Source organism: Podarcis melisellensis (assembly GCF_964234715.1).
Source record: "Podarcis melisellensis genome assembly, chromosome: 2".
NCBI lineage: Eukaryota > Metazoa > Chordata > Lepidosauria > Squamata > Lacertidae > Podarcis > Podarcis melisellensis.
This window is the reverse complement of record NC_138529.1, coordinates 110,031,035-110,058,729: the sequence shown is the minus strand read 5'-3', so window position 1 is coordinate 110,058,729 and position 27,695 is coordinate 110,031,035. Positions and strand designations below refer to the sequence as shown.

The following is a 27,695-nucleotide window of genomic DNA, read 5'->3' as shown; positions in this document are numbered from 1 at the left end:
CTCTGTAACCCTGACAAACAACAAGCAACTTAGCTCATTACAGTGGTACCTCGGGTTACATACACTTCAGGTTACATACGCTTCAGGTTACAGACTCCGTTAACCCAGAAATAGTGCTTCAGGTTAAGAACTTTGCTTCAGGATGAGAACCGAAATCGTGCTCCAGAGGCACGGCAGCAGCAGGAGGCCCCATTAGCTAAAGTGGTGCTTCAGGTTAAGAACAGTTTCAGGTTAAGTACGGACCTCCGGAACGAATTAAGTACTTAACCCGAGGTACCACTGTATTAAGATCCTTGCACTGGGCATGGGATGAAACTGCAGTTTACCTCTGACACAGCTAAGACACGCAGCATCTTTAAGAAACTACAGTTCCCAAGATTCTTTGGGGGAAGTCGAGTGAAGAATTCAATATGGCGCCAAGGAGATTGTCCCACCAGGGCAATCTTTTCAGCCAGCCAGACAAAACGAACACCCCTCCCTTTCCGTGACACCTCCAGAGCCTATTTCAGGACGTGTGGAGCAGCCTCAATGCACAGGCTTCTGCTAGTGGGACTAGTTAGCTGAATCCTGCCCCACATGCTTTGAAGGAACAGTGTGGATGTGACCTCAAGTCTCTCAAACCACTATACAGGGTTAAGCGTGGCCTCAGCAAAGCGCTGTTCAAGCAGCTCTCACTCCCTAAAATGGGGCTCCGTAAGGCTTTTGGTGTGAGGGCAGCTGGGTGCCTCACCCACCCTCAAAATTCAAAATGGGTGCCTTGTGGTCCAAAACAGTTGGTGAGCCTCCCTCTAAATCAGGGATCAGCAAACTTTTTCAGCAGGGGGCCGGTCCACTGTCCCTCAGACCTTGTGGGGGGCCGGACTGCATTTTGAAAAAAAATAATAGTGAATTCCTATGCCCCACAAATAACCCAGAGATGCATTTTAAATAAAAGCACACATTCTACTCATGTAAAAACACCAGGCAGGCCCCACAAATAATCCAGAGATGCATTTTAAATAAAAGGACACATTCTACTCATGGAAAAACATGCTGATTCCTGAACCGTCCATGGGCTGGATTGAGAAAGCGATTGGGCCGGATCCGGCCCCTGGGCTTTAGGTTGCCTACCCATGCTCTAAATAGACAGTCATTCGATACACAGGGTGAAGGGCTCTCTCCTTTTCTGCCACACAGCTTCTGGCCAAAGACATCATTTCCCTGCCGCCATCTTGCCTCATCCCACGTGGGTCCTCCGATGCCGATCGAGGTTTCCTTTGAGAGTGAACTGCTTCCCGCACTCCTCACAGGAGTAGGGTTTCTCTCCCGTGTGAATCCGGTGGTGTTGATAGAGGGCTGTTTTGCTACCGAACATCTTCCCGCACTCAAAGCACTTGTGGGGCCTCTCTCCAGTGTGGCTGTTTTGGTGCGCCACCAAGTCCCCTTTCTTCTTGAATCTCTTCCCGCAGTCGTAGCACTCAAAGGGCCTCTCGGTCGTATGGCGTTTCTGGTGGCTGCTCAGGCTGGATTTCTTGCTAAAAACCTTCCAGCATTCCGGGCAGGCGAACTTTTCCCTCAGCTCATCTGTTGGTACAAAGAGCAGAATGTGCATACCGTTTTTTTCCGCTCCATAAGACGCACCCAGTTTTTAGAGGAGGAAAACAAGAAAAAAAAAATTCTGAACGAAACAATGGATGTATGATTTTTGTGGTTCATGCTGTGGCCACAGATATGTGATCTGATGGTGAATTTGGGGTGACCCAATGCAAAAATCCTGAGGATCCATGTGGATCCGTGCTTTGTAACCACATTTTTGTGACATTGCGGTCCCACACAATAGTGGGTGCGTGATTTTTTTTGGTCCAGGCTGTAGCCATGGACATGCTATGTGATCTGATGGTGAATTTGGGATGAACCAATGTAAAAATCCTGAGGATCCATGGGCTTTTACCTCCCAGGCAGCCTCCTTTATCTCTAGCATCCCTTATCTCTCTCCCTGATCGGCAAACGATCAACAGCTTTGTTTCAACACCCACTTCCCTCTTTCAAAAGCATGACCTGCTTTTTGCTCCTGGGCAATTCGGCTCCAGGGAACACGCATTCACTCCATAAGACGCACAGACATTTCCCCTTACTTTTCAGGAAGAAAAAAGTGCGTCTTAGGGAGTGAAAAATACGGTATAACTATATACGTATATATCTTCAATCATATATAATATGTATACACACACACTGACACTTGTGTCTCTCTGTATTTTTGTAAGGCAAATCATGCTGCAGTTTGCATGGCTGCCGACGGGATCTCTCTATCTGTTATAATATCCCATTTTAAATATATATATCACGTCCATTCAGTTTCTCTCGTGCCTGTGTAGTTCAGCCTCCTCTCCTTTAGGGAACAGGAACACATTCGAAATCCAGAGCGGGCAAGAATCCTGAGAGAGAAGTGTGGGCCATTTTAGGATGTGAAACGCAACGAGAAGCCTTAAGAATAGGCTTTGGGGTATGAGGAATTAAAAGCTATTGGAAGAACGGAAGCCTTTTTCAGACTATTATAATATGATTAATTTGCAAGCAGGATTTATTATAATAATTAAGAATGAGAGATTATTGTATTATGATTATGATATAAAATAAGGGTGCCCTACGTCCAAGATTTCCTGGGATTTCCAAAACAAAAGTGGGGAAAAGCTCAAAAATTTTGGGGTCTTCCTAAATAAACAACCTTCCTAAATAAACAACCTTCCTAAATAAACAACCTTCCTAAATAAACAACCTTCCTAAATAAACAACCTTCAGAATGTCCTGGTTTTACTTTTTGAAATATGGCAATCCATATTTCAAAACAGGGTGAATCAATGAGACAGAATTTTTAAAAAAACCACGGAGAATGGGACAGGAAGCCACTAAAATAAAACAAACATTTATCACGTACTGGATTTTTTATGTGAAATTTGTGTGAATTCAATAAAATATTTGTTTTTTAAAAAAGAACTAAAAACTGCTATTATTTTTGTGACTGGACAACAGAATGTCTATGTGCACTTTCTTAATAACAAGAATGCAAAGCTGAAAAATGAATGAACTGCAGCTAAAATATTACAGTGGTACCTCGGGTTAAGAATTTAATTCGATCTGGAGGTCTGTTCTTAACCTGAAACTGTTCTTAACCTGAGGTACCACTTTAGCTAATGGAGCCTCCCGCTGCCATCGCGCGATTTCTGTTCTCATCCTGAAGCAAAGTTCTTAACCCGAGGTACTATTTCTGGGTTAGTGGCGTCCGTAACCTGAAGTGTCTGTAACCCGAGGTACCACTGTATATTCCTTTTTGCACATGGTCTACTCCTTCCCCTGCCCACCCCCCTAATATTCTTAAGAGGGTCCCTTCCCCAGTCTTCAGAGAGTAGCTGGAAGTGGGGAAGCAGAAAAAGGTCCTCCTTTCCTTCCATTCTGCTGTTTTAATCCGAAATCTTAGGCGCGGCACTGTGCCCAGAGCTCAGAAACCGCTCGCGTTAATGAAATTCCCTGTCATAAAATGCACCTGGAATCATGGGAGTTTCGAGCGCTGCCCTTGAGGTCCCTTCCAATTCTAAGATCTGGCTGGCCGCTGTAAAAACAGGATACAGTGGTACCTCAGGTTACATACGCTTCAGGTTACATACGCTTCAGGTTACAGACTCCGCTAACCCAGAAATAGTGCTTCAGGTTAAGAACTTTGCTTCAGGATGAGAACAGAAATCGTGGTCCGGCGGCGCGGCGGCAGCAGGAGGCCCCATTAGCTAAAGTGGTGCTTCAGGTTAAGAACAGTTTCAGGTTAAGTACGGACCTCCAGAATGAATTAAATACTTTCTGCTGTTATAAAGAATTAAGTACAAATAGATTGTTAATGGATAAAAGGGAAAAATAAGGTTAGAATGTGATAAGATAAATTATAGGACAGAAAACTAAGGAAGATGGAAAGGATTTGCTGAAACAGTTAATTGAAGTGGAATACAAAAAAGGGAGCTGCGAGGAGGTCGCTGAAACAAGTAAACGAAAGATAAGAATTTGAAAGTATTTGATGTGTTTCTAATTGTTTATGTTTTGTTTTGTTATGTATATGTAGTGTTTTTGTTTTCGTTTTTGTATTGTATTGTATTGTTTTGTTTAACTCTTTCTTTCTCTTTTTTTTTTTGTAATTTTTAAACTCTTAATAAATATTATTTTTTTAAAAAAACCAGAACGAATTAAGTACTTAACCCGAGGTACCACTGTACTGGAGTAACCTGGTGGGCGCTTTTTATGGCCTCGCCACCTGGAGAAGATCCCCCCGGCGCTGCCCCGCTCACCTGGATGCTGATTCTGGTGTCGGACCATGTCTCCCCTCTCGCAGAAGGCCTTGCCACACACGGGGCAATCGTAGGGCTTCTCCCTCGCGTGCTTCAGGTAGCGTCCCTTCCTGCTAAACTGCTTCCCGCAGTCGGCGCACTGGAAGGGCTTGGCTTCTTTGTGGAGGATTTCGTGCCTGGTGAGGTTGCAGCGGATGTTGAAGCGCTTCCCGCACTCGAGGCAGGGGAAGGGCTTGTCCTGCCGGTGGGTCCGCTGGTGCCTCACCAGGCTCCCGTTGTCGTAGAAGCTTTTCTCGCACTCGGGGCACTGGAAGGGCCTCTCTCCCGCGTGGACCCTCTGGTGCCTCTCGAGGCCTCCTTTGCTGAGGAAGCTCATCTCGCACTCGAGGCACAGGTAGCGCTTCCTCAGGTCACCTGCGAAGGGACCAAACAGGCAAGGAGTGACCCCTCTGGAAATGATGGTGCAGGACTAATGCCACCAAGCTATTGATGCTTGGCAGGGACAAAGTTAAAACGGACAGGTCCAGATATTATTTTGAAGCCTGGGAGTTTGAGGTCACTGAGTTCCATAACAATGAGAATCGAAAGATGTCTGTGTGGTTTGTGGCATAAATGAAATGCTGTGTCTGCAAAGGAGTTTGTGTATGCTCTGGTTATCTCCCGCTTGGACTACTGCAATGCGCTCTATGTGGGGCTACCTTTGAAGGTGACCCGGAAACTACAACTAATCCAGAATGTGGCAGCTAGACTGGTGACTGGGAGCAGCTGCCGAGACCACATAACACCGGTCCTGAAATACCAACATTGGCTCCCAGTACGTTTCCGAGCACAATTCAAAGTGTTGGTGCTGACCTTTAAAGCCCTAAATGGTCTTGGCCCAGTATACCTGAAGGAGCGTCTCCACCTCCATCATCCATCCCGGACACTGAGGTCCAGCTCCGAGCGCCTTCTGGCGGCTCCTTCACTGAGAGAAGTGAGGTTACAGGGAACCAGGCAGAGGGCCTTCTCGGTAGTGGCACCCGCCCTGTGGAACACCATCCCATCAGATGCCAAGGAAAAAAACCAACTATCTGACTATTAGAAGACATCTGAAAGCAGCCCTGTTTAGGGAAGTTTTTAATTTTTAATATCGTGTTTTTAATATTCTGTTGGGAGCTGCCCAGAGTGGCTGGGGAAAACCAGCCAGATGGGCGGGGTATAAATAATAAATTATTATCAGTAGTAGTAGTATTAGTATTATTACTAAAACCAGTCAGGCATTTATGTATGATAAACAGCGGGAGAGACGCGTTGTGACATACGCATTATTGATTTATAACTAAAGATTTACGTGGGCTGACAAAGAGAAGAGCAACTTCTTTATATTAGGGAATGTCCTATAGTTAAGCAAAATTCTAGCAAAATTGGTAAAGAGTAGCCGACAGAAAATGAAGAGGAGAAAAATAGAAGGAAAAAAATGCTAAAATGAGTATTTCCTTTATCCTCTTTTCAGAACAGGGGAACAAAACCTATTTGCTCAGGCCGTTTAGTTTAGGTTTTCCTTTTATGGTAGATTTTTATTGCCCGCCGCAGTTTGTTTCTATCTTCTATCTAAACGGTGCTTTAGTTGTTGCAGAGCAGTGCACAAATAAATAAGCGACACCCCAAAGCACGGTGACCACAATTCCCTCACCGAGATGGGTTTTCTGATGCTGAATAAGCGCATCTCTTTCCGTGAACCTTTTCCTGCATTCGTGGCACTCATGGGGCTTTTTGCCAGTGTGGATCCTCCGATGTTTGACGAGGCCTCCTTTGTCGCGAAACCCTTTCCCGCACTCAAGGCATTTGTAAGGTCTCTCCCCCGTGTGGGATCTCTGGTGTCTCACGAGGCTCGCTAGCACCGTAAAACTGTTCCCACAATCCGGGCAAAAGTGCCTTTTTTTCTTGTCACCTGCTAGGAGGGAGACAGAGAGAACGCTCATGTAAACAAAGGAATAAACCAGAGACATTTTAGGGGCTGAGAACATGAGGGACAAACCTAAATAAATCATTTAGAAGGAGCCGAGAGGAAATTAAAATGTTTGAAAAAACAGGAGGCAGAGTCCACTCCAGGAACGGGCGGGGAGCACTGAGGAACAATTTTTTTTCATTTTCTGTTGCATGAGGTTTTTCAACTCTTCTTATATGTTCTTTCAATGCTGATTTCAAATCTGAAATCGATTTTCATGTACATGCTATAGTTATCTTTCAATTTCCGACTTTTGCTGATATGTCATATTTACACTGGGGATAAGTGGACACTGACACGTTGATCTACCCTAACTACATGGTAATTATTGTTTTGCAAACTTAATTTTGCTTTATTTTTATAGTTTTGTAACCTTAATATGGGGACGTGGGTGGCACTATGGGTTATACCACAGAGCCTTGGACTTGCCGATCAGAAGGTCAGCGGTTTGAATCCACACAACGGGGTGAGCTCCCGTTGCTCGGTCCCTGCTCCTGCCAACCTAGCAGCACATAAAAATGCAAGTAGATAAATAGGTACCACTCCGGTGGGAAGGTAAACGGCATTTCCGTGCGCTGCTCTGGTTCGCCAAAAGTGGCTTAGTCATGCTGGCCACATGATCCGGAAACTGTTCGCCGGCTCCCTTGGCCAGTAAAGTGAGAGTCGGTCACGACTGGACCTAATGGTCAGGGGTCCCTTTACCTTTACCTAACCTAAATATTTGTATTTTTCAGATTGGACCATGGCTTCTTCAAGTAGACAAAAATGTGTAAACAAGCCTGGTGCATGAACTGCAAAAAAACCCCTAGAGCTTACAGAACAAAACCAACTTCAGATATGAAATCAGCACGTCTAAATTAGGTTAGAACAACTGCAAGAAAATTTTTGTTTCCCAGTGTTATGTTTAAATGCTCTTCAACTCAAAACAAGCAAACGAATCTAGAATCCTTCCTCTCTCACCAGAGCTGGAGTCCAAGGCCTTCCTTTCCTCCAGGGCCTGTGGATCTGGCACCCAAGGTTCTTCCTCTTCTTCTAAGCTGGAGATCAGGGAGGGTTTGAGGACATGAGACCCTGTTTGGAGAGAAAAGCCAAAGAGGATCAAGGAGGAATCAGGCAATCATTTCTTGGTCTCAAGTAGGGCCAGGGCCTTTTCAGTACTGGCCCCAACTTGGTGGAACGCTCTGTCACAAGAGACTAGGGCCCTGCGGGACTTGACATCTTTCCGCAGGGCCTGCAAGACAGAGCTGTTCCGCCTGGCCTTTGCTTTGGACTCAGTCTGACCCTTATGTTTCCCTCCCCTTATGGTTTTGATCTATGGGCTACTTTTAAAATGAGGCTGCATTTTAGAGTCTCAGCCTGTGTACCAGATGCAGCTGATAAACAGCTGCCCTGGACACAGAATTGACCTGCGCCTCCATGGACAGCTGCGAGTCCAAAATGACTCCCAGGCTGCGCACCTGGTCCTTCAGGGGCACAGTTACCCCATTCAGGACCAAGGAGCCCTCCACACCTGCTCGCCTCCTGTCCCCCCAAAACTGTACTTCTGTCTTGTCAGGATTCAACCTAACAAGGTACTTACCCAACAAAGATGCATTTTCATAGTTCTCGAGCATGACATCCCTGTACAAGCTTCTTTCAGCCGGATCCAGCAAGGCCCACTCCTGCTCTGAAAAGTACACAGCCACATCCTCAAAGGTCACGGGTCTCTGCAACAGTGACGACAACAACAGGTGAGCAAACTAAAGATCTTCACTTCCCCAGGTACCATCCCAAAGAGGCCTTGACCCCAAACCACACACAATAGTGGCATATCTGCTTCGAAATGTGGTTTTGCTCTGATCTGAGATTCAGTGGAGGCACTAAACTCAGTCTGTCCTCAGCCACCCCTTGACTGTCTGGGTTCAATCCCTGGCACCCCAGGCAAAAAAAGGGTAAAGGACCCTTGGATGGTTAAGTCCAGTCAAAGGCGACTGTGGGGTTGTGGCGCTCATCTCGCTTTCAGGCCGAGGGAGCCGGTGTTTGTCCACAGACAGCTTTCTGGGTCATGTGGCCAGCAGGACTAAACTGCTTCTGACGCAACTGGACACCTTGACAGAAACCAGAGCGCACAGAAACACCGTTTACCTTCCCACCGCTGTGGTACCTATTTATCTACTTGCACTGGCATGCTTTTGAACTGCTAGGTTGGCAAGAGGTGGGACAGAGCAACAGGAGTGGGGATTTGAACTACCTTCTGATTGGCAAGCCCAAGAGGCTCAGTGGTTTAGACCAGAGCACCAGTTCTCGAAACCTTGGAGAGCTTCTGCCAATCATCACAGGATCTGTAGACAATACTGTGTCGGATGGACCAATAATCTGCCTCGGAACAAGGCAGTTTGTATGCCTCCCCTCTCCCACAACCACACAGCGGGATTCTCTGATGCCATCCTCACAGCAACACTGTGAGGCAGGGGTGGCCAAGAGACAACAAGTGGCCCAACAGAGATCTGAAATGCTGGTCTCCTTGGCCCAGTTGGGATTTCAATCCACTACACTGGTTCTCAATGTGGACAAATGACAGATTTCTGCTGCAGGGCTCTGCAATCAGAGTTTCCTACCTGCCCAGGGTCTGCCTCAGTTGTATCCCTTCCACCAGGAGGAGCGGATACACCAGCAGAGAGAGAGTATGGACTTCTTGCACCTGAAGGCACAAAAAACGCAGAGAACAATTCCATTTCTACCCAGCCTTGAACTTTTGACGCTCCGTTTAACCAAGCCTCAGAAAGTGAGTGAATTCTGCGAAAGGAATTCTTCTCCTTCAGCAAATATCATATGCAGAAGAAAATGCATGCAGGGGGGTGACAGGCACACAGAGGTAGCAGCATTTTGATTACATTGATTATCATCACCCTTGTGATCTAAACCGCGGTTCTCAAGGCAATGACATATAATCTGAAGGGGGCTTACGAGAGGGTAACTTTGTGGCACCACCCCACCATGTTGGCATCTTCCCTCCCGAACAGGGATGATGGGAGTTGTTGTCCAACAAAAATCTGGGGATTTTTGCATCGTGCACAATCCCAAACATCTTATTTGAAAGCTGGCTTCGTCTAATTTCGCACCTGGTCCAGAGTCCAGAGTCTTCCCTCCATCCACCTCACAGGGGATCGGAATCCAGGGCTCTTCCTCTTGTTCCAGCCGAGAGATCAGGTCGGGTTTGAGAACTGGAGACCCCACTTGGGTAAGGATGTGAACATTATTATTACCGTTCCTGTTGCTATTCAATACTCAACATACCGCCTTACGTCAAAAACTGGCTTCCGAGAGGTTTACGAAGTACAAAGGCCAGTTGCATATACGAACGTCCATAATTGAAACACGCAATAAAACAAAGCTCATGAAAACAGCACAGCAATCAGAGGCGGTGAAGACGGGTTGATTGTTCCACTACTTTTGGAAGTGTAGCTTTGAGAAGGAGATAAAGCTAAAGGTAAAGGGACCCCTGACCATTAGGTCCAGTCGTGGCCGACTCTGGGGTTGCGGCGCTCATCTCGCTTTATTGACTGAGGGAGCCGGTGTACAGCTTCTGGGTCATGTGGCCAGCATGACTAAGCCGCTTCTGGCGAACCAGAGCAGCGCACAGAAACGCTGTTTACCTTCCCGCCAGAGCGGTACCTATTTATCTACTTGCACTTTGATGTGCTTTCGAACTGCTAGGTTGGCAGGAGCAGGGACCGAGCAACGCGAGCTCACCCTGTCGCGAGGATTCGAACCGCCGACCTTCTGATCGGCAAGTCCTAGTCTCTGTTGTTTAACCCACAGCACCACCTGTGGGCCTCCAAACTCTTGACACCCTTATTTGTTTGTTTGTTTGTTTATTATGATGAATTTATATACAGTCATACCTCGGGTTACAGATGCTTCGGGATACGGACACGCCGAAACCCAGAAGTACCGGAATGGATTACTTCTGGGTTTTGGACTCGCGCATGCGCAGAAGCACTAAATCGCACTTTGCGCATGCACAGACGTGGTGTTGCGGGTTGCAGACACTGCGGGTTGCGGACGTGCCTCCCACACGGATCACATTCGCAACCCGAGCGTCCACTGTACCGCCCTACACCTGGAGGTCTCAGGGCAGTTCGCAGAAAAGATCACAATATATAAAATAAAAATAACCCAATAATACACACACACCGCAAAAAAGAGCCACATTTTAAAAGGGTATAGGATGTCAGTCAGGTCAAACAAAGGCCTGGTTAAAAAGAAACATTTTTGCCTGGCGCTTAAAAGTGTATAATGAAGGCGCAAACCTTGAGAAACAGCAGCTCCCGGTACCCTTTGGGGGAAGCCAGGGGTGTTTAAAATGTTATCATAGGTCTTTAGATGTATAGAATCATAAAATCGCAGAGTTGGGACCCCAAGGGTCATCTAGTCCAACCCCCTGCAATGTATGTTGTGAATGTGGCCTAGATGGGCCTTTGGCCTGATATATGCAGGTGTTCTTCAGGTGTTCTTATACCTGGCAAATGCTCTCAACTGATTTTCCAGAACAGCCTTATTATTATTTATTAAATGTGCATGCCATCATTCATCCGCAGAGCTCAGGGCGGTTCGCAACATAAACATGCAACATAAGAGCACAAAATACCTGTTAAAAACAAGAGCAAACAAAGAAACCAATAGCCCCGCTTCCCCTCCCACACATTTGAAAGGAGTATAAGATGGCTGCTTCAGAACATATATCTGTCCCAACAAAATGATGAGAAATAGTACCTACTCAGGAAAGCCACGTGGCCGTAATTCTCCCCCATGACGTCGCTGTACAAAGATTTCTGATGCGAATCCAGAAGATCCCACTGACCCTTGGTGAAATAGACAGCAACGTCTTCAAAGCTCACCAGCATCTGAAAGGGGGGGAGAAACGACTACAAGAAGGAAATGCAAAACAGACAGGCTGATTTCACCAATATAAAGAAAAATGGCCGCAACATGTGCCGTGTTTACTTCCCAGGTTGAGCAGAGCACACAAAGCTCATAGGTTTTCTAATAAATAACAACAAGGACTCCAATATCTTCAGGAATGCCTCCCCCAATAGGAACCTACGCATATCTTTTTTGGACGGATCTTCTCCAGATCCCTGCTCTAAGGAAGGTGCAGATAAGGCAGAGGGCCTTTTCCGTGGTGGCTCCTCCTCTGTGAAATGCTCTCCCCAGCAAGATCCACCTGGTGACTTTACTGACATGTTTTCAGTACCAGGAAAAGGCTTACCTCCCTCCACCCCAGCCTTTTGATAGACTGAGGTGATAGTGATTTGTTACTGTGTGCTATTCCTATTGTGGCTGTCACTAGGGTTGTACTGATAGTATAACCAGTGTTAAAATGTATAAGCTAATCACCAAATGGCTCCTTCAACCTAGGTTACGGTTGCCACAACGAAATGCCTAGGCATCATTTTCCCCCCCATGGTGAGGTTTATTGTTCCAAAACGTTCGGGAACCAAATAACGACTTCTGATTGGCTGCAGGAAGTTCCTGCAGCCAATCAGAAGCTGCGGAAGCCCCATTGGAGGTTCAGGCTCCAAGAGAACGTTCGCAAACCGGAACTATCACTTCCGGGTCTGCGGCATTCGGGAACCAAAACATCCTAGTTCCAGGGCATTTGACAACCAAGCTAAAACTGTACAGTTTTACATTTTAAAGAGAAAATCTAAAAGCAGTTTAAGGTAAAGGTAAAGGGACTCCTGACCATTAGGTCCAGTCGTAGCCGACTCTGGCGTTGTGGCACTCATCTCGCTTTATTGGCCGAGGGAGCCGGCGTACAGCTTCCGGGTCATGTGGCCAGCATGACTAAGCCACTTCTGGCGAACCAGAGCAGCGCACGGAAACACCGTTTACCTTCCCGCCGGTACCTATTTATCTACTTGCATTTTGATATGCTTTCGAACTGCTAGGTTGGCAGGAGCAGGGACCGAGCAACGGGAGCTCACCCTGTTGCAGGGATTCAAACCGCCAACCTTCTGATTGGCAAGCCCAAGGCTCAGTGGTTTAGACCACATGAAATGAAACAATCCGAAATAAAACAAATTCAAGCTTCAAGGAAAATATTTCAGATCCTTCTCTGAGTGACATTTTGCTTTCACGGTATTTACCTACCCAGTTTACAGAGCTGCCCCATAGCGGAAGTACTCACGCCAGTCGCAAAACGCGCCTGGGGAATTTCAAACCCTGGGCATAATGTATTAATGTTTTCAATTGTGTTCTGAGTTCCTTGGACACCTTTGGGTAGCAGGTAAAAAAGGTAAAGGATGGTTACATCCAGTCAAAGGTGTTTGTCTACAGACAGCTTTCCAGGTCATGTGGCCAGCAGGACTAAACCGCTTCTGGCGCAACAGGACACTGTGATGGAAACCAGAGCGCACGGAAATGGTGTTTACCTTCCCACCACAGCGGTACCTATTTATCTACTTGCACTGGTGTGCTTTCGAACTGCTAGGTTGGCAGGAGCTGGGACAGAGCAACAGGAGCTCACCCTGTTGTGGGGATTCGAACTGCTGCCCTTCCGATCGGCAAGTGGATTAACAATAGTAATGGGCCGGCAAGAGCAGCGGAAAAAAGAGCATTTCTCTGAGCTCACACCTCCCTGGCACAAACCCTCTGCCTTCATCCTCCTGCATACCTGAGCCAGGTGTGTTACTGACATCTCTGTTCCTTCAGGATGAAAGGCCCATCGGAGCTGAAACGTGCCACAGCCTGTGAGGACAAAGTGGAAAGGAGATGGTTTCAGGAACGGGGATCCTGAAATCTGAAAGCGTGAAATCTTCTGATTCAGGGTTGGGGAGCCTGTGGCCCCCGCCCCAGATGCTGCTGAGCTCTAGATCCCACCGACTCCAGCTGCCATCATTCGGCCAATGGTCAGGTAAGATGGGAGTTGTAGTCTTGGCAACATCTAGCAAGCCAAAAGTCTCCCAGCCAGGCTCTGAGTGGAACAACGGAACAATCACAATCTTGCCCATGCTTACTTGGAAGTAAATCCCACTGAGTTTAGTGGGGCTAACTCCCACATTAAGTGTGCATAAGATTACTATTGTCATTATTTATTCGGCTTACATACAGGACCATATAACACTGATCCTGAAAGACCTGCATTGGCTCTCAGTATGTTTCCGAGCACAATTCACAGTGTTGGTGCTGACCTTTAAAGCCCTAAACGGCCTCGGCCCAGTATACCTGAAGGAGTGTCTCCTCCCCCATGGTTCTGTCCGGGCCTTCTGGCGGTTCCCTCACTGCGAAATGCCAAGTTACAGGGAACCAGGCAGAGGGCCTTCTCGGTAGTGGCATCCGCCCTGTGGAACGCCCTCCCATCAGGTGTCAAAAAGATAAACAACTACCTGAGATTTAGGCAGCCCTGTTCAGGGAAGTTTTTAATGTGTGACATTTTAATGTATTTTTAATCTTTGTTGGAGGCCGCCCAGAGTGGCTGGGAAAGCCCAGCCAAATGGGCGGGGCACAAATAATAAATTATTATTATTATTATTTATCAAAAGACCCACAGGGCGTTGTACAACATTAAGAGCATATTCCGAGAGGTTGGTACAAGAAGATATTGATTTCGGTCAGTGGAGAGGTTATGCTAAGTAATATGCTTGAATGTTGAACGTGGATAAACGGATAAAACACCGTTTGCTATACTGCTGGATAAGTGTTTAAGGGTTCTTGTATTTGTTTAAAATCCAATAAAAATTTGATTTAAGAAAAGGGGGGGGACACATTTTATGGAACATCAGTAGTAAAAACGTAATGAAAAGCATACTAACGGACAGCATAATAGTGGTAGATTCGAGACAGACAAAAGAAGGTGGAATTTGCACGCGTGGAATTTGCTCCGTACAAGAGGTAGAATCCTAGAATTGTAGGGCTGAAAGGGTCATTTAGTCCAACCCCACCCCCAAAAATGCAGGAACGGCTTTAAAAGAGGGCAAAGGCTGTGCCAATGGCTATTTATTCCCTTTGAAACGAGTATTTGGGGATCGCGCGTGGGGAGGTCCTGTTTGGAGAGGCTTGCCGTTGGGGCATCTGGTTGGCCGCTGGACTGCGGAGATCCCCTGGCCTGATCCTGATCTTCGGATGCTCTTAGCCCGAACAATGCCTCGCCTCCCTCCGGCCCCACGAATCCAATCTGCACCCCCTTCCTTTCTCCTTTTCTTCCACCCGGAATTGCACCTTTCCCCCACGGGCTTTTCAGTTCATCTATTTTTAAACTCACCGGCTTTCTCCCCCAAGAAACAATGCACCGCCCCAAGGCCTGGGAAATTCCATTAATTATTTCCCACGCTGGGCGGAGCAGGAAGCGACATCCGCCATCGATCTCCCCGCCATCCAGCCGAGCTAGGAAAGGACTCGCTTGGCTTTTAACCCTTAACGCAACAGCAGCTGGGCAAGAAAGCAACGCATTTGTCATACAGTATATTGTGTTTGCCACTGCTCCAGGTTCTCTGTAACGGCTTGAATCCCCTTTAAAATGTCGCTTCTCTCTCTCTGTCCAACAGCTCTCATTCTTGTCTAGAATTAAAATGTTGAATCTTGGCAGCATTAAGATAAATTCAACAGTGTAAAGAAGCTGTGATGGAGGTAATAATGGAATGCTGAATGGTTTAGTTTATGTAAAGTATGCAGGGATTTTATGTTATGCAAAATGAACCATGGAAAGAGAAGGAAAGTCACTGATATTTTAATGATGCTTAAATGAGTATTTTAAATTGTGTATGTTGTTCTTGTTGTTTAGTCATGTCCAACTCTTCGTGACCCCATGGACCAGAGCACGCCAGGCACTCCTATCTTCCACGGCCTCCCGCAGTTGACCAAACTCATGCTGGTAGCTTCAAGAACATTGTCCAGCCATCTCGTCCTCTGTCGTCCCCTTCTCCTTGTGCCCTCCATCTTTCCCAACATCAGGGTCTTTTCCAGGGAGTCTTCTCTTCTCATGAGGTGGCCAAAGTATGTATGTATGTGTGTGTGTGTATATATATACATATATATGCAGGTTTTGGTGTCCTCGGGTGTCTTCCCGTGTAAAAGTTGGGGTGTCTATGCGACGTTTCGACGAGGTCTCACTCGTCATCTTCAGGCAGGTGCTTTCGGCTTCTTGTTACTGGAACAGAGCAGGATCTCAGTGTTTTAGTTCCTATAAATACTGTTGAGGGGGTGTGGTGTATAGCCTCCAATGTTCTGGGCAGAGAGGAAGTTCCCAGGCTAGTGTGCCTTTTCTTCTTTTGTTCCTTAATTACTTGAGGGATATCTTGAGTGATTTCTTGAGTGATATCCTGAGTACCACTTAGGTGGGTCATTAGGTGTGGATTAGTTGCTAAAGTCTTTGTGTCTTGACCTCTTGAACTTTGTGAAGAGTTTTTCTGAGAAGATGGCTGTACTGCACTTAGTTGTGCTCTGGCTTGGCTTCGTGTATAGGGGCGAGCTGTGGTTTTGTGGCCTGTGTCAGCCAGATCTGTGTAGGGATTGCAGGGGGGTGCAGCATCCGGAGGTGCCACCATGGTTTGGTTACTGGATGGTGTCTGTAATTTATCTGTGGAGAGGGTCTGGGTTTGGGTCTGGTGTGGTTGATTGGTGATGGCGTTCTGTGTGCCTCTGGATCTGGTGTCAGTTTTTGTGGGGAGGGCTAATTTCCAGATGTCTGGCAAGCGGGATGTGTCGTCACGCTTGTTCATGTTGTGAGGGTGTTTCTCTATCTCGATGGCTTCCATGATTATTCTCTTATGGTGATGTTCCATGTTAAAGAGCAATTTGGAATCTGCAAAATTAATTTCGTGTCCTGTTTCTTTCATGTGTTGGAAAAGAGAGGAAGTTTTTTCTTCTTTTTTGACGGCATTCTTGTGTTCTGCGATACGTGCAGCTAATCCAAAAAGAAACACCCCCAAAAAACCAAGACACAGAAGAAAACAATGGCATGGCCCTCCTTCCTTATATCAAGGGCACTACAGATAAAATTAGCAAAATCCTCCATAAACACAATATCAAAACAGCCTTTTGCACCAACCAAAAAATAGCCAATATCCTCAGAAACCCCAAGGATAAAATCCAGTTGGAAAACCAAGGGGTCTATGAAATACCCTGCAAAGTCTGCCCAGCCACGTACATTGGACAAACAAACAGACGAATAAATGCACGTATCGCAGAACACAAGAATGCCGTCAAAAAAGAAGAAAAAACTTCCTCTCTTTTCCAACACATGAAAGAAACAGGACACGAAATTAATTTTGCAGATTCCAAATTGCTCTTTAACATGGAACATCACCACAAGAGAATAATCATGGAAGCCATCGAGATAGAGAAACACCCTCACAACATGAACAAGCGTGACGACACATCCCGCTTGCCAGACATCTGGAAATTAGCCCTCCCCACAAAAACTGACACCAGATCCAGAGGCACACAGAACGCCATCACCAATCAACCACACCAGACCCAAACCCAGACCCTCTCCACAGATAAATTACAGACACCATCCAGTAACCAAACCATGGTGGCACCTCCGGATGCTGCACCCCCCTGCAATCCCTACACAGATCTGGCTGACACAGGCCACAAAACCACAGCTCGCCCCTATACACGAAGCCAAGCCAGAGCACAACTAAGTGCAGTACAGCCATCTTCTCAGAAAAACTCTTCACAAAGTTCAAGAGGTCAAGACACAAAGACTTTAGCAACTAATCCACACCTAATGACCCACCTAAGTGGTACTCAGGATATCACTCAAGAAATCACTCAAGATATCCCTCAAGTAATTAAGGAACAAAAGAAGAAAAGGCACACTAGCCTGGGAACTTCCTCTCTGCCCAGAACATTGGAGGCTATACACCACACCCCCTCAACAGTATTTATAGGAACTAAAACACTGAGATCCTGCTCTGTTCCAGTAACAAGAAGCCGAAAGCACCTGCCTGAAGATGACGAGTGAGACCTCGTCGAAACGTCGCATAGACACCCCAACTTTTACACGGGAAGACACCCGAGGACACCAAAACCTGCATACATATATATATATATATATATATAGGTAAAGGCAAAGGTATCCCTGCCCATACGGGCCAGTCGTGTCCGACTCTAGGGTTGTGCGCCCATCTCGCTTAAGAGGCCGGGGGCCAACGCTGTCTGGAGACACTTCCGGGTCACGTGGCCAGCGTGACAAGCTGCATCTGGCGAGCCAGCGCAGCACACGGAAACGCCGTTTACCTTCCCGCTAGTAAGCGGTCCCTATTTATCTACTTGCACCCGGGGGTGCTTTCGAACTGCTAGGTTGGCAGGCGCTGGGACCGAGCAACGGGAGCGCACCCCACCGCGGGGATTCAAACTGCCGACCTGACGATTGGCAAGTCCTAGGCGCTGAGGTTTTACCCACAGCGCCACCCGCGTCCCTAAATACATATATATATATAATACACACACACACATATATATATACACACACAGAGAGAGAATATTAAAATTTTGAAATCTTTCCATTATTCAAATTCCCTGTACCACTTGGGTTATATTTACATAGCACTCTATAATACGGGGTCTTTTGAGACTGCTAGACCTACACATGCAGCAAGGGTCCAAGTGTTAAGATTAGTAGATGTGCTTTTATTACGCTGCTCCTGCATTGGAGGGCAGCCTTTGTAGGCAGGGTGTGCAAACTGCTGGGATACCCACCTCGCATTGGAAGGCCTTTTTCAAGCATGGTTGCTGCCACGCAGCTGGGAAGGGAAGGGCTAACCCTTCTCTGCGTGCTGTGACACCCCCACCCCACCCCTCAAAATCCTTCCTGCTACCTAAGCTTCCCATTAGTTTAGGCTTGTTCTGTAGAGAATGCAATCATTCTATCTGGTAGTTATAAGAACTTCCATTTGACTTAAATAACCAGCCCCTGAGTTTGCTTTCTTCCTCTTCCCTCCCTACCCCCTTTTCCTTTTGTGTTTTGACCTTAAGATTGTAAACCTGTGGGCAAGGAATGTACTTGTTTTACTTTCTGGGCATGTAAGCCACTCTTTAAAGCATAAGTTTTTACCTGAGAGGCCTAAAAAAGGTAAAAGAACCCTGACAGTTAAGTCCAGTCGTGAACGACTCTGCGGTTGCGGCACTCATCTCGCTTTACTGGCTGAGGGAGCCAACATTTGTCCACAGACAGTTTTTCCAGGTCATGTGGTCAGCATGACTAAGCCGCTTCTGGCGAAACCAGAGCAGCACACAGAAACGCTGTTTACCTCCCCGCTGGAGTGATACTTTCAAACTGCTAGGTTGGCAGGAGCTGGAACAGAGCAACGGGAGCTCACCCCATCGTGGGGATTCAAACCGCCAACCTTCTGATCGGCAAGCCCAAGAGGCTCAGTAGTTTAGACAACAGCGCCATCAGAGCTTTCCAAACTTCTCATGTTGGTGACACACTTTTTGGAGAGTAATCAGTAATTCAGTTTTATTAGCAAACTGGAGGTTAAACTAACCCCTTATAAAGAGCATTTGCACGATGCACCTGCACACTGCAGCCGACACACTAACATGTCACAACACAGAGTTTGCAAAGCTCTGATCTTTCATCCTTAATTAAATATAAGCAGGTTCCTCCCTTTCTTGCTACCATCTCCCATCATCCTTGGCCACGGGCTATGTCAGCTGGGGCTGATGGGACTTAAGAGTCCAGCAACATCAGAATGGCTACAGCTATCCTCTTCCTGTTACAGAAGGTCTATAAGTGGTCGCAGGATTAAGGCTTTAACCAGCGGCTCAGATCAATCCTGTATCAAGCCCAGTTAATACACTGGGCAGAAGTGGCAAGGAACAATAAAATCTGTTTAGCTGCCATGGGCCAATGGTCTATCTAATTCATCATCCTGTTCGCATGGAGGCCAATCAGATGTCTACGCAAAGTGTAAATAAGTTTTGATGGGTGTAATAATAGAATACGGAATGGTTTAGTTTGTATAAAATATGTAGGGATTTATGTTATGCAAAATGAACCACGGAAAGAGAAAGGGAAGCTTTTGATATTTTAAGGTTGTTTGAATGAACTTTCAAAATTGTGAAACAGAATACAGTGGTACCTCAGGTTACATACACTTCAGGTTACAGACTCTGCTAACCCAGAAATAGCACCTTGGGTTAAGAACTTTGCTTCAGGATGAGAACAGAAATCACGTGGTGGTGGCACGGCGGCAGTGGGAGGCCCCATTAGCTAAAGTGGTACCTCAGGTTAAGAACAGTTTCAGGTTAAGAACGGAACTCTGGAACGAATTAAGTACTTAACCCGAGGTACCACTGTATATATATGAAGGGCATGAGTACAATAGAATTCTCCGTGTGATTTCAGACTTCAGCTAACAGATCACATCTGTGATTATTCCCCAGTGAAACTGATAATTTATTTTAGCAAAGACCTCCAACTGGGTTAGAAAAATGACCTGCACATACATAATTATTAGGAAGACTATATTTTAAATTACCTGTTTTTTGTGGGCTTTTTTACTTGCTCTGAAAGCTCCATGTATGTGGGATTGGCAGTCAGATCGTAAACCAGATCAGTTTCGTGCTGGGAGTGCCAATAAAGTTCTGTACTGCACGGCCAAACGCGGCCCTCCAGCTGTTTTGGGACTACAACTCCCATCATCCCTAGCTAACAGGACCAGTAGTCGGGGATGATGGGAACTGTAGTCCCCAAACAGCTGGAGGGCCGGGTTTGGCCATGCCTGCCTGCAAACCAATCCTCAGAAGACAGATGAAGCTTCATCCTATTCATGCTTAATCAGATCGATAGATTGAGGTAGGAATTGGAGAAAGAGGTGGGTGGAAAAAGCCCAGCCACAAATGCTTTCGCTCATCTTCAGGGTGTTAGGGCAGGTTTTAAAGTATTCTTCCCCGTGAGCGAGCTGTGCATATATATATATATATATATATATACGTCGCCTAGACACCCCAACTTTTACACGGGAAGACACCCGAGGACACCAAAACCTGCATATATATATATATATATATATATATATGGCACACTGTTTCGTCCCTTGGACAAAAAACAAGCCAGGAATACCAGAGCAAAATACAAGGACACCAGCCAGGAATACCAGAGCAAAACAGCAGCCAGTAGACTTGGTCTTTATTGAAGACTGTCACGACAGGACTCCCACCTACCACAAGGTGGAACAAGATGGAAGCCCTGAACAAAAGAGAACCCAAACTTTTATTAGCTGCTAACCCCCATGTTAAAGGTAAAGATAAATGGACCCCTGACGATTAGGTCCAGTCGTGGCCGACTCTGGGGTTGCAGTGCTCATCTCACTTTATTGGCTGAGGGAGCCGGCGTACAGCTTCCGGGTCATGTGGCCAGCATGCCTAAGCCGCTTCTGGCGAACCAGAGCAGCGCACGGAAACGCCATTTACCTTCCTGCCGGAGTGGTACCTATTTATCTACTTGCACTTTGATGTGCTTTTGAACTGCTAGGTTTGGCAGGAGCAGGGACTGAGCAACAGGAGCTCACCCCGCTGCGGGGATTCGAACCGCCAACCTTCTGATCGGCAAGCCCTAGGCTCTGTGGTTTAACCCACAGTGCCCCCCCCCGCGTCCCATAATCCCCATGTTACATCCCCCCCAAACTACATCACTAATACATCACGGTTACATCAAGAAAGGGGAGGTCTGGTGGCAGTAATCTGAGCTTCCTGGACCCTGCCCCATGGTTCTACTTGCCCTCCACCAAACACCCATCAAGTGTAACAAAAGAGATATTTACATTTCCCTGTTTCCCAGCCAAGTTAATCACACCCTTTTGACTTCATCTGGGTTTGTTATTTCTGGAATGGCTACCTGTCTGGCACTCAGGTACCAGGATGCCAGGGATTATCACTCAGGCAGAGGGGCTGCTGAGTAGCTGAGCTCACCTGTCTATATGAATTTCTGAAGTTTTCTTAGTGAGCCAGTACATGATACATTTATCCAGTGGCGTAGCGTGGGGGGGTGCAGGGGGGCCGGCTGCACCAGGCGCAACATCTGGGGGGGCACGCTCGCACTCGCAGCTCTCTGAGTGCTAAAATCCACGGGTTAGGGGGCGCAAATTACTTGCCTTGCCCCGGGTGCTGACAACCCACGCTACGCCACTGCATTTATCAGCGAATTGTTATGTTTGGTACCGTGCAGCAAAGGCCCTTTGAATAGATAGGAAGAAACTGTGATGAAGTGTTTTGTGGGGACAAATCACAAAAGTCACAATTGTGCTGACTTTGGTAGTGGGCTGCATGTGCATGATATCTGCTGGAGGGGCAACCCCCCACAACCTATACATAAATTCCTGCAACAACACTTAACAATTGGTCTGGAAGGAACCCACCTGGTGAGATGCTCCAATCTGCTCCATTGGCCAGCCTCGCCTACTCTTGACTAAATGGTGTTTACAGGCCAGCACCTCTGATTGGATGGGAGGAGTAAGGACAGACTCCTGACCACAGCTTTAAGGGTCAGGCTTTGAAGCCCTTTCGTGGATTCCTCCTGTGTCTTTTTTGAAGCAGCTCTGAGAAAATTATGGAGTATGTAAGTTACTCCCGAGTGTGACCAATCTGTGTAGCAATAGGAATAGTTCTAGCTGACTACCATACTGTGTTGTGTTTGTTGGGGGGTGTGGTTCCCTCTTAGGGGAAGCAGATTAAATTGTAATTTTGTCAAGTCGTTATAGAAAGTTTAGGAGAAAGAACAGTCTGGTGACTCAGTCTCCCTTGTGCAACTTGCCAGTGGAGCAGTACCTGGTTTTCCACTGGGGTGGCAGCTGCTTGTATATTTTACTAATAATATGCATGTTTGTGTAAATATGCCTATATTGTGGGGGGTTTTCGTTTACTTATGTTGTAAGTTGCTTGGAGATCTTTCGTAACGAGCGACTAACCAATTAAATTACCATGGCCCTGTTTTTTTAAAGAGAAGTGGGACAGGAGGGGTTTAAATATGCTCTCTGTCCCTGTTTTTTAAAAAATTCATTTATATTAGATTTTACAAGCAAACAAAAAAAGTTTATAACAATACCAAATCCATATCCATTTAAATCTCACGACTTCCCCTCCAACCCTTCCTTAGGTCCTAGTGTGAACATTTTCAAAAACATATTATTTCATGATCTATTTTTTTGTATTTATCCATATTATCCATAATACCTGTTACATTACAAATGATATTAAATTATAATAATAAATAAATAATAATAAATTAATATTTTCATCTGTTTACAGTGGTCTCCTAAGTAAATTATAAATTTCCCCCAATTTATTTTTTTTTAAGTTTTTGTCCTCTTGGTTCCTGAGTTTCCCAGTGAGCTTTGCTATTTTGGCATAGTCCATCAGCTTAGTCTGCCATTCCTCTTTGGTAGGGACTCTGTCTTCTTTTCATCTCTGGGCTAGTAGCACCTGTTCCTGTTTTTGAAAATACAATTTTTTAAAAGAAGAAATTAAGCCATCTGTGTCATGCCAAATGATCAGCTGTCAGGGTTTGCAAGTGCACCAGCCAGCTGACTGGCGGCATCAATCAGCTGATTGACAGTGCAAATTTGCTTTTGCCTGAGTTCTGCTTTTACCTGCCCTACAACAGAGAGAGAGAGAGACAGAGAGAGAGAGAGAGAGACAGAGAGAAATATATAAAACAGTAGATAGGTCTGTGGAAAGTAGTGGCAGATAACCATGGCAGGAACTCTCCTCTGTATGGGTGATATGTTGAACTGGCTCTGCTCATTATCAATGCCATGATGTTTGACCACCTAGATGTTGCCGAACTACAACTCCCATCAGCCCCAGGCAGCATAGCCAGTGGACAGGGATCATGGGAGTTGTTCATCAAAACCCATTATTACGGTAAGGTAATTAGGTCCAGTCAAGACCGACTCTGGGGTTGCGGCGCTCATCTTGCTTTATTTGCCGAGGGAGCCGGCGTACAGCTTCCGGGTCATGTGGCCAGCATGACTAAGCCGCTTCTGGCAAAACTAGAGCAGTGCATGGAAACGCTGTTTACCAGAGCGGTACCTATTTATCTACTTGCACTTTGAGGTGCTTTCAAACTGCTAGGTTGGCAGGAGCTGGGACAGAGCAACGGAAGCTCACCCCTTCGTCGGGATTCGAACCGCCGACCTTCTGATTGGCAAGTCCTAGGCTCTGTGGTTTAACCCACAGCGCCACCCGCGTCCCTTTATAATTAAAGTAGCAACTAAAAATGGGATATTGTATGTCAAAAAAGTAATAAGGGGGCCAATGTTTCCCCACGCCTGGTCTAACGCTGCCCTTTGGTCTTATTTTAGCAGCTGGCTGTCACCGACAAGACAATCAAGATTGGCGATGGGATTCTGGTGATGGGGAGAGTGACCCCAGATGCCAAGAGGTTTGTACTGATAAAGCAGAAGAAAAAGACATGGGTTGAAGGGGGAAGGAGCCGTGTGGGGTTCTGCTGCTTCCTATCAAATGTGAGTTTCGTCTCCAGTATCTCCTCCGTCTCCATGACAGGTTTGCCATCAACCTGGGCCGGGATCGCCACAACCTCCTCCTCCACTTCAACCCTCGCTTTGAGACCCGCGACATTGTGTGTAACTCCAAGGCGTGTGGAGTGTGGGGTCAGGAGCTGCGAGAGTCGCTCTTCCCTTTCCAGCAGGGAGAAGAAGCCAAGGTGAATATGAGGATACGCCACTAGCTCAGGGGTGGAGCATTGACCTCGCAAGTGAGAGGTCACAGGTTCAGTCCCTGGAATTTCCAGGTAGGGTGGGAAAAGTCTCTTGCTTGAAACTCGGGAAAGCCACTGCCAATCATTCCAGACCAGTGGTTCCCAAATAGGTAAGTACTGCGAAGCCTCTGTTTTTCCAAAAGCCAAGTCACAGACTCCCACATTTTTGAAAATGTTGATATTTCTGTGGTAGTTTTTTGCTATGCGAATGGTGCCACCATTAGGGCCAGGCGATATTTCAATAATATCGTCCGAAACCGGTTTGAAGTCCATCTCATGACATCGGTTTCATAGTTTTTGAGCTGGCAAATATATCGCGAATCGTGATGTGTGTTAGGACTGGGCAATAGATATACTGTCCAAAATCAGTTTCAAGTCCATATCGTGATAATGGTTTTGTAGTTTTTGAGCTGGCAATACATCGTGAATTGTGCAATGTATGTGCGCGCGTGCTATGCAAAAATCACAATGTGGGGAAAACCATGAAGCCAGCCAATGCCTCTACATAGCTCCATCCTTATTTCAGACATCTTGATATATCGCAATGTTTAGCTGGTGATATATTGTGATGTCGCAAAACCAGAAACCCCCCAGCCCTAGGCACTAACATGTCCCAGCACAAAACCAGGATGAGCATCTTCCGGGCCACACTCCTGCACAAGTCACATGAGAGCACAGCGCTCTACATGGGGCTACCTTTGAAGGTGACCCGGAAACTACAACTAATCCAGAATGCGGCAGCTAGACTGGTAACTGGGAGCGGTCGCTGAGACCACATAACGCCAGTCCTGAAAGACCTACATTGGCTCCCAGTACGTTTCCGAGCACAATTCAAAGTGTTGGTGCTGACCTTTAAAGCCCTAAATGGCCTCGGCCCAGTATACCTGAAGGAGCATCTCCACCCCCATCGTTCTGCCCGGACACTGAGGTCCAGCACCGAGGGCCTTCTGGCAGTTCCCTCGGTGCAAGAAGCAAAGCTACAGGGAACCAGACAGAGGGCCTTCTCGGTAGTGGCGCCCACCCTGTGGAACGCCTTTCCATCAGATGTCAAAGAGATAAACAACTACCTGACATTCAGAAGACATCTTAAGGTTCAGAAAAGTTTTTAATGTATGACATATTAGTGTATTTTTGGTCTTTGTGGTAGCCGCCTAGAGTGGCTGGCTACCAGATGGGCGGGGTACAAATATATTATTATTATTATTATTATTATTATTATTATTATTATTATTATTATTATCATCATCATCATCATCATCATCATCATCATCATCATCAAAAATGGGGTGTTAATAGGTATGTGCCATGGACCCCCTGGGTGGGTTATGTGGACTCCCAATTGGGAACCAGTGCTTTAGACAATACAGTCCTACCTCGGGTTGAAGTTGCTTCAGGTTGAGCATTTTTGGGTTGCGCTCCGCGGTGACCCGGAAGTAACGGAACACGTTACTTCCGGGTCTCACCGCTCGCGCATGCGCAGACACTCAAAATGACATCACGGGCATGCGCAGCAGCGGCGAATCGCAACTCGCGCATGTGCAGACATGCAGATGCGGGTTGCGTTCGCTTCAGGATGCGAACGGGGCTCCGGAACGGATCCCGTTCGTATCCAGAGGTACCATTGTACTGAGCTTGATGATCAATCAATAGTCTTAACTCGCTTTAAGGCTGTTTCCTGCGTTCCTCGTTAGACGAGTTGGATAACGTGGGGCGCTAATGTTGCAAAGCAGGCATTTTGTAACCTTTGGCTTCCTCCAGATGTATTTATATAAGTTTGTATGCCGCTTAATAATAAAATACCTAAGCGGCAAACACACGAACGTGATTTTAAGATAATAAAAGCTGGAAACAGCTTACAGCGCACGAATAGTGCATGGGTAAGTTGCATAACGGGGAAAGTCTGAGTGAATAAAGAAGTTTTGAGCAGGTGATGGTTGCTTGGCAGCAAATGCCACAGTCCTGGCACTGCCACACTGAATGCCCTATTCCTCGTAATCAGAGCCGTCTTTCCCATAGGGCTTAGTGGTTCGTTGCGCCAGGACGCCGGCCTCAGGAGCAGAGAGTGGGGGAGCTCTGCGGATTTGCCAACAGCTTCCCCTTTCCCTGCAAGCCCACCAGCTGCGCCCTGTCAACCATATAGTCCCCCCCCCCCCGGCTGGCAGTGCACAGCTTCGCCACCCCATCCATGGTAATTTGAGGGTGCTGGGTGGATATTTGCACCCTAGTGCCACATCTGCTAAAGACAGCCCTGCTGGTGATCCCAGGGTGGGCATCATGCAGCACTGTCCAAAGTGCCTCTGCTGCAATTTGGGGCCATTTGTGCCACCAGTTTCCCTCTGCCCTCAGTCAGCTCCTACCTGCTTGCCTTCTGGCTGGAGAAGAAAGAATGGACCGCATTGCACCAAAGGTCTATCTAGAACTACAACTCCCAGCAACCCCAGCAAACAGCCTGACCAACACTTGTTGCACTCCGACAACTTCTGGTGAGCACCAGGTTGGCTAAGTCTTTGGTTTCTCCTTGCTAGATCTCCATCTCCTTTGACGCCAGGGCGGTGACGGTGACGATGCCAGGAAACAAGGAGATCAAGTTCCCCAACCGGCTCGGGATGGATTCTGCACAGTTCTTCTCGGTGGCCGGAGACTTCAAGATCAAATCCGTCAAGTTTCTGAACTATTATGCTCCCTTTGCAGCTCTGAACTAGCTGGGGGAAAGAATGTGCAAATAAAGTCCCGTCTCCCAGAGTTTCTGTTGTTTGAATGTGAAATCAGGAACCATGTCCTCCAAATTACTTCACCAATCACTGTATTTTTCGCTCTATAAGACGCACCAGACCACAAGACGCACCTAGTTTTTGGAGGAGGAAAACAAGGGAAAAAAATTCTGAATCTCAGAAGCCAGAACAGCAAGAGGGATCGCTGAGCAGTGAAAGCAGCAATCCCTCCTGCTGTTCTGGCTTCTGGGATAGCTGTGCAGCCTGCATTCGCTCCATAAGACGCACACACATTTCCCCTTACTTTTTAGGAGGGAAAAAGTGAGTCTTATAGAGCAAAAAAATACGGTAGTTAACCAAGGCGTTAACTCAGGGTGCCTCTGGGCTGTCAGTGTTTTGCTGGAGGGGACTCAGCTGCATACCAAAACTTTAGGTTTGCTCACTTAAAGGGGGTTAAAGTGCTGTGCTGCCCTAGTGTAACAAATCCACTTAAACAGAAATAAATAAAGCCACAGACTTGCATTTTGGAATGTGATGACAAAATACCTCCAGGGATTTGGGTGAATGAATGATAAAGGTTGTGTAAACACCCTGCAGGAACATCAGGACGAATGATTGTAAATGAATCAAAACAAATGGCCAGCTATAATCTAACCTCTCTGTAATCGGCGTGCAAGCAAATTGGGATATACAGTGGTACCTCGGGTTAAGTACTTAATTCGTTCTGGAGGTCTGTTCTTAACCTGAAACTGTTCTTAACCTGAAGCACACTTTTGCCGCACTGCCGGAGCAGGATTTCTGTTATCATCCTGAAGCAAAGTTCTTAACCCTAGGTACTATTTCTCGGTTAGCAGAGTCTGTAACCTGAAGAGTATGTAACCCGAGGTGCCACTGTATACTCAATTAATGGTTTATCTGGAAGGACCCTTAGCAGCCTCTGCCTTTTTTAGTCCATTTTAGTATATTGTCTATTATGTTTA

General features: G+C 46.6%; 2 protein-coding genes across 7 annotated transcripts in view; one reads left to right on the top strand and one right to left on the bottom strand.

Annotated features, from left to right (window-relative positions):
• Positions 1-982: 982 nt before the first annotated feature.
• Positions 983-27,695, bottom strand: part of LOC309364742 (uncharacterized protein) — a 30,103-nt gene continuing 3,390 nt past the window's right edge. Inside the window, exons 2-11 of one of the 3 annotated variants that reach the window (XM_081902569.1) lie at positions 14,540-14,706; positions 12,953-13,026; positions 11,054-11,180; positions 9,396-9,509; positions 8,892-8,974; positions 7,874-8,000; positions 7,255-7,365; positions 5,980-6,240; positions 4,308-4,721; positions 983-1,563 (exon numbers count right to left, since the gene is read on the bottom strand). In XM_081902569.1, coding sequence (XP_081758695.1) covers positions 1,217-1,563; positions 4,308-4,721; positions 5,980-6,240; positions 7,255-7,365; positions 7,874-8,000; positions 8,892-8,974; positions 9,396-9,509; positions 11,054-11,180; positions 12,953-12,976 — 1,608 coding nt within the window. In that variant the 5' untranslated portion in view covers positions 12,977-13,026; positions 14,540-14,706 and the 3' untranslated portion in view covers positions 983-1,216. The remainder of the gene's footprint in view (positions 1,564-4,307; positions 4,722-5,979; positions 6,241-7,254; positions 7,366-7,873; positions 8,001-8,891; positions 8,975-9,395; positions 9,510-11,053; positions 11,181-12,952; positions 13,027-14,539; positions 14,707-27,695) is intronic. The other 2 variants (XM_081902570.1, XM_081902571.1) reach the window with 2 other exon arrangements.
• On the top strand, positions 13,053-27,071 carry LOC309365221 (galectin-1-like). 4 transcript variants are annotated; one of them, XM_081903452.1, is made up of 4 exons: positions 13,053-13,192; positions 23,589-23,668; positions 23,791-23,950; positions 26,530-27,071. In XM_081903452.1, the coding sequence occupies exons 2-4, from the start codon at positions 23,640-23,642 to the stop codon at positions 26,704-26,706; spliced, it is 366 nt and encodes a 121-aa protein (XP_081759578.1). In that variant the 5' UTR covers positions 13,053-13,192; positions 23,589-23,639; the 3' UTR covers positions 26,707-27,071. The 4 variants fall into 4 exon arrangements, with proteins under 4 accessions (XP_081759578.1, XP_081759576.1, XP_081759577.1 ...); XM_081903450.1 differs by lacking the exon at positions 13,053-13,192 and adding an exon at positions 14,632-14,763; XM_081903451.1 differs by lacking the exon at positions 13,053-13,192 and adding an exon at positions 21,721-21,840.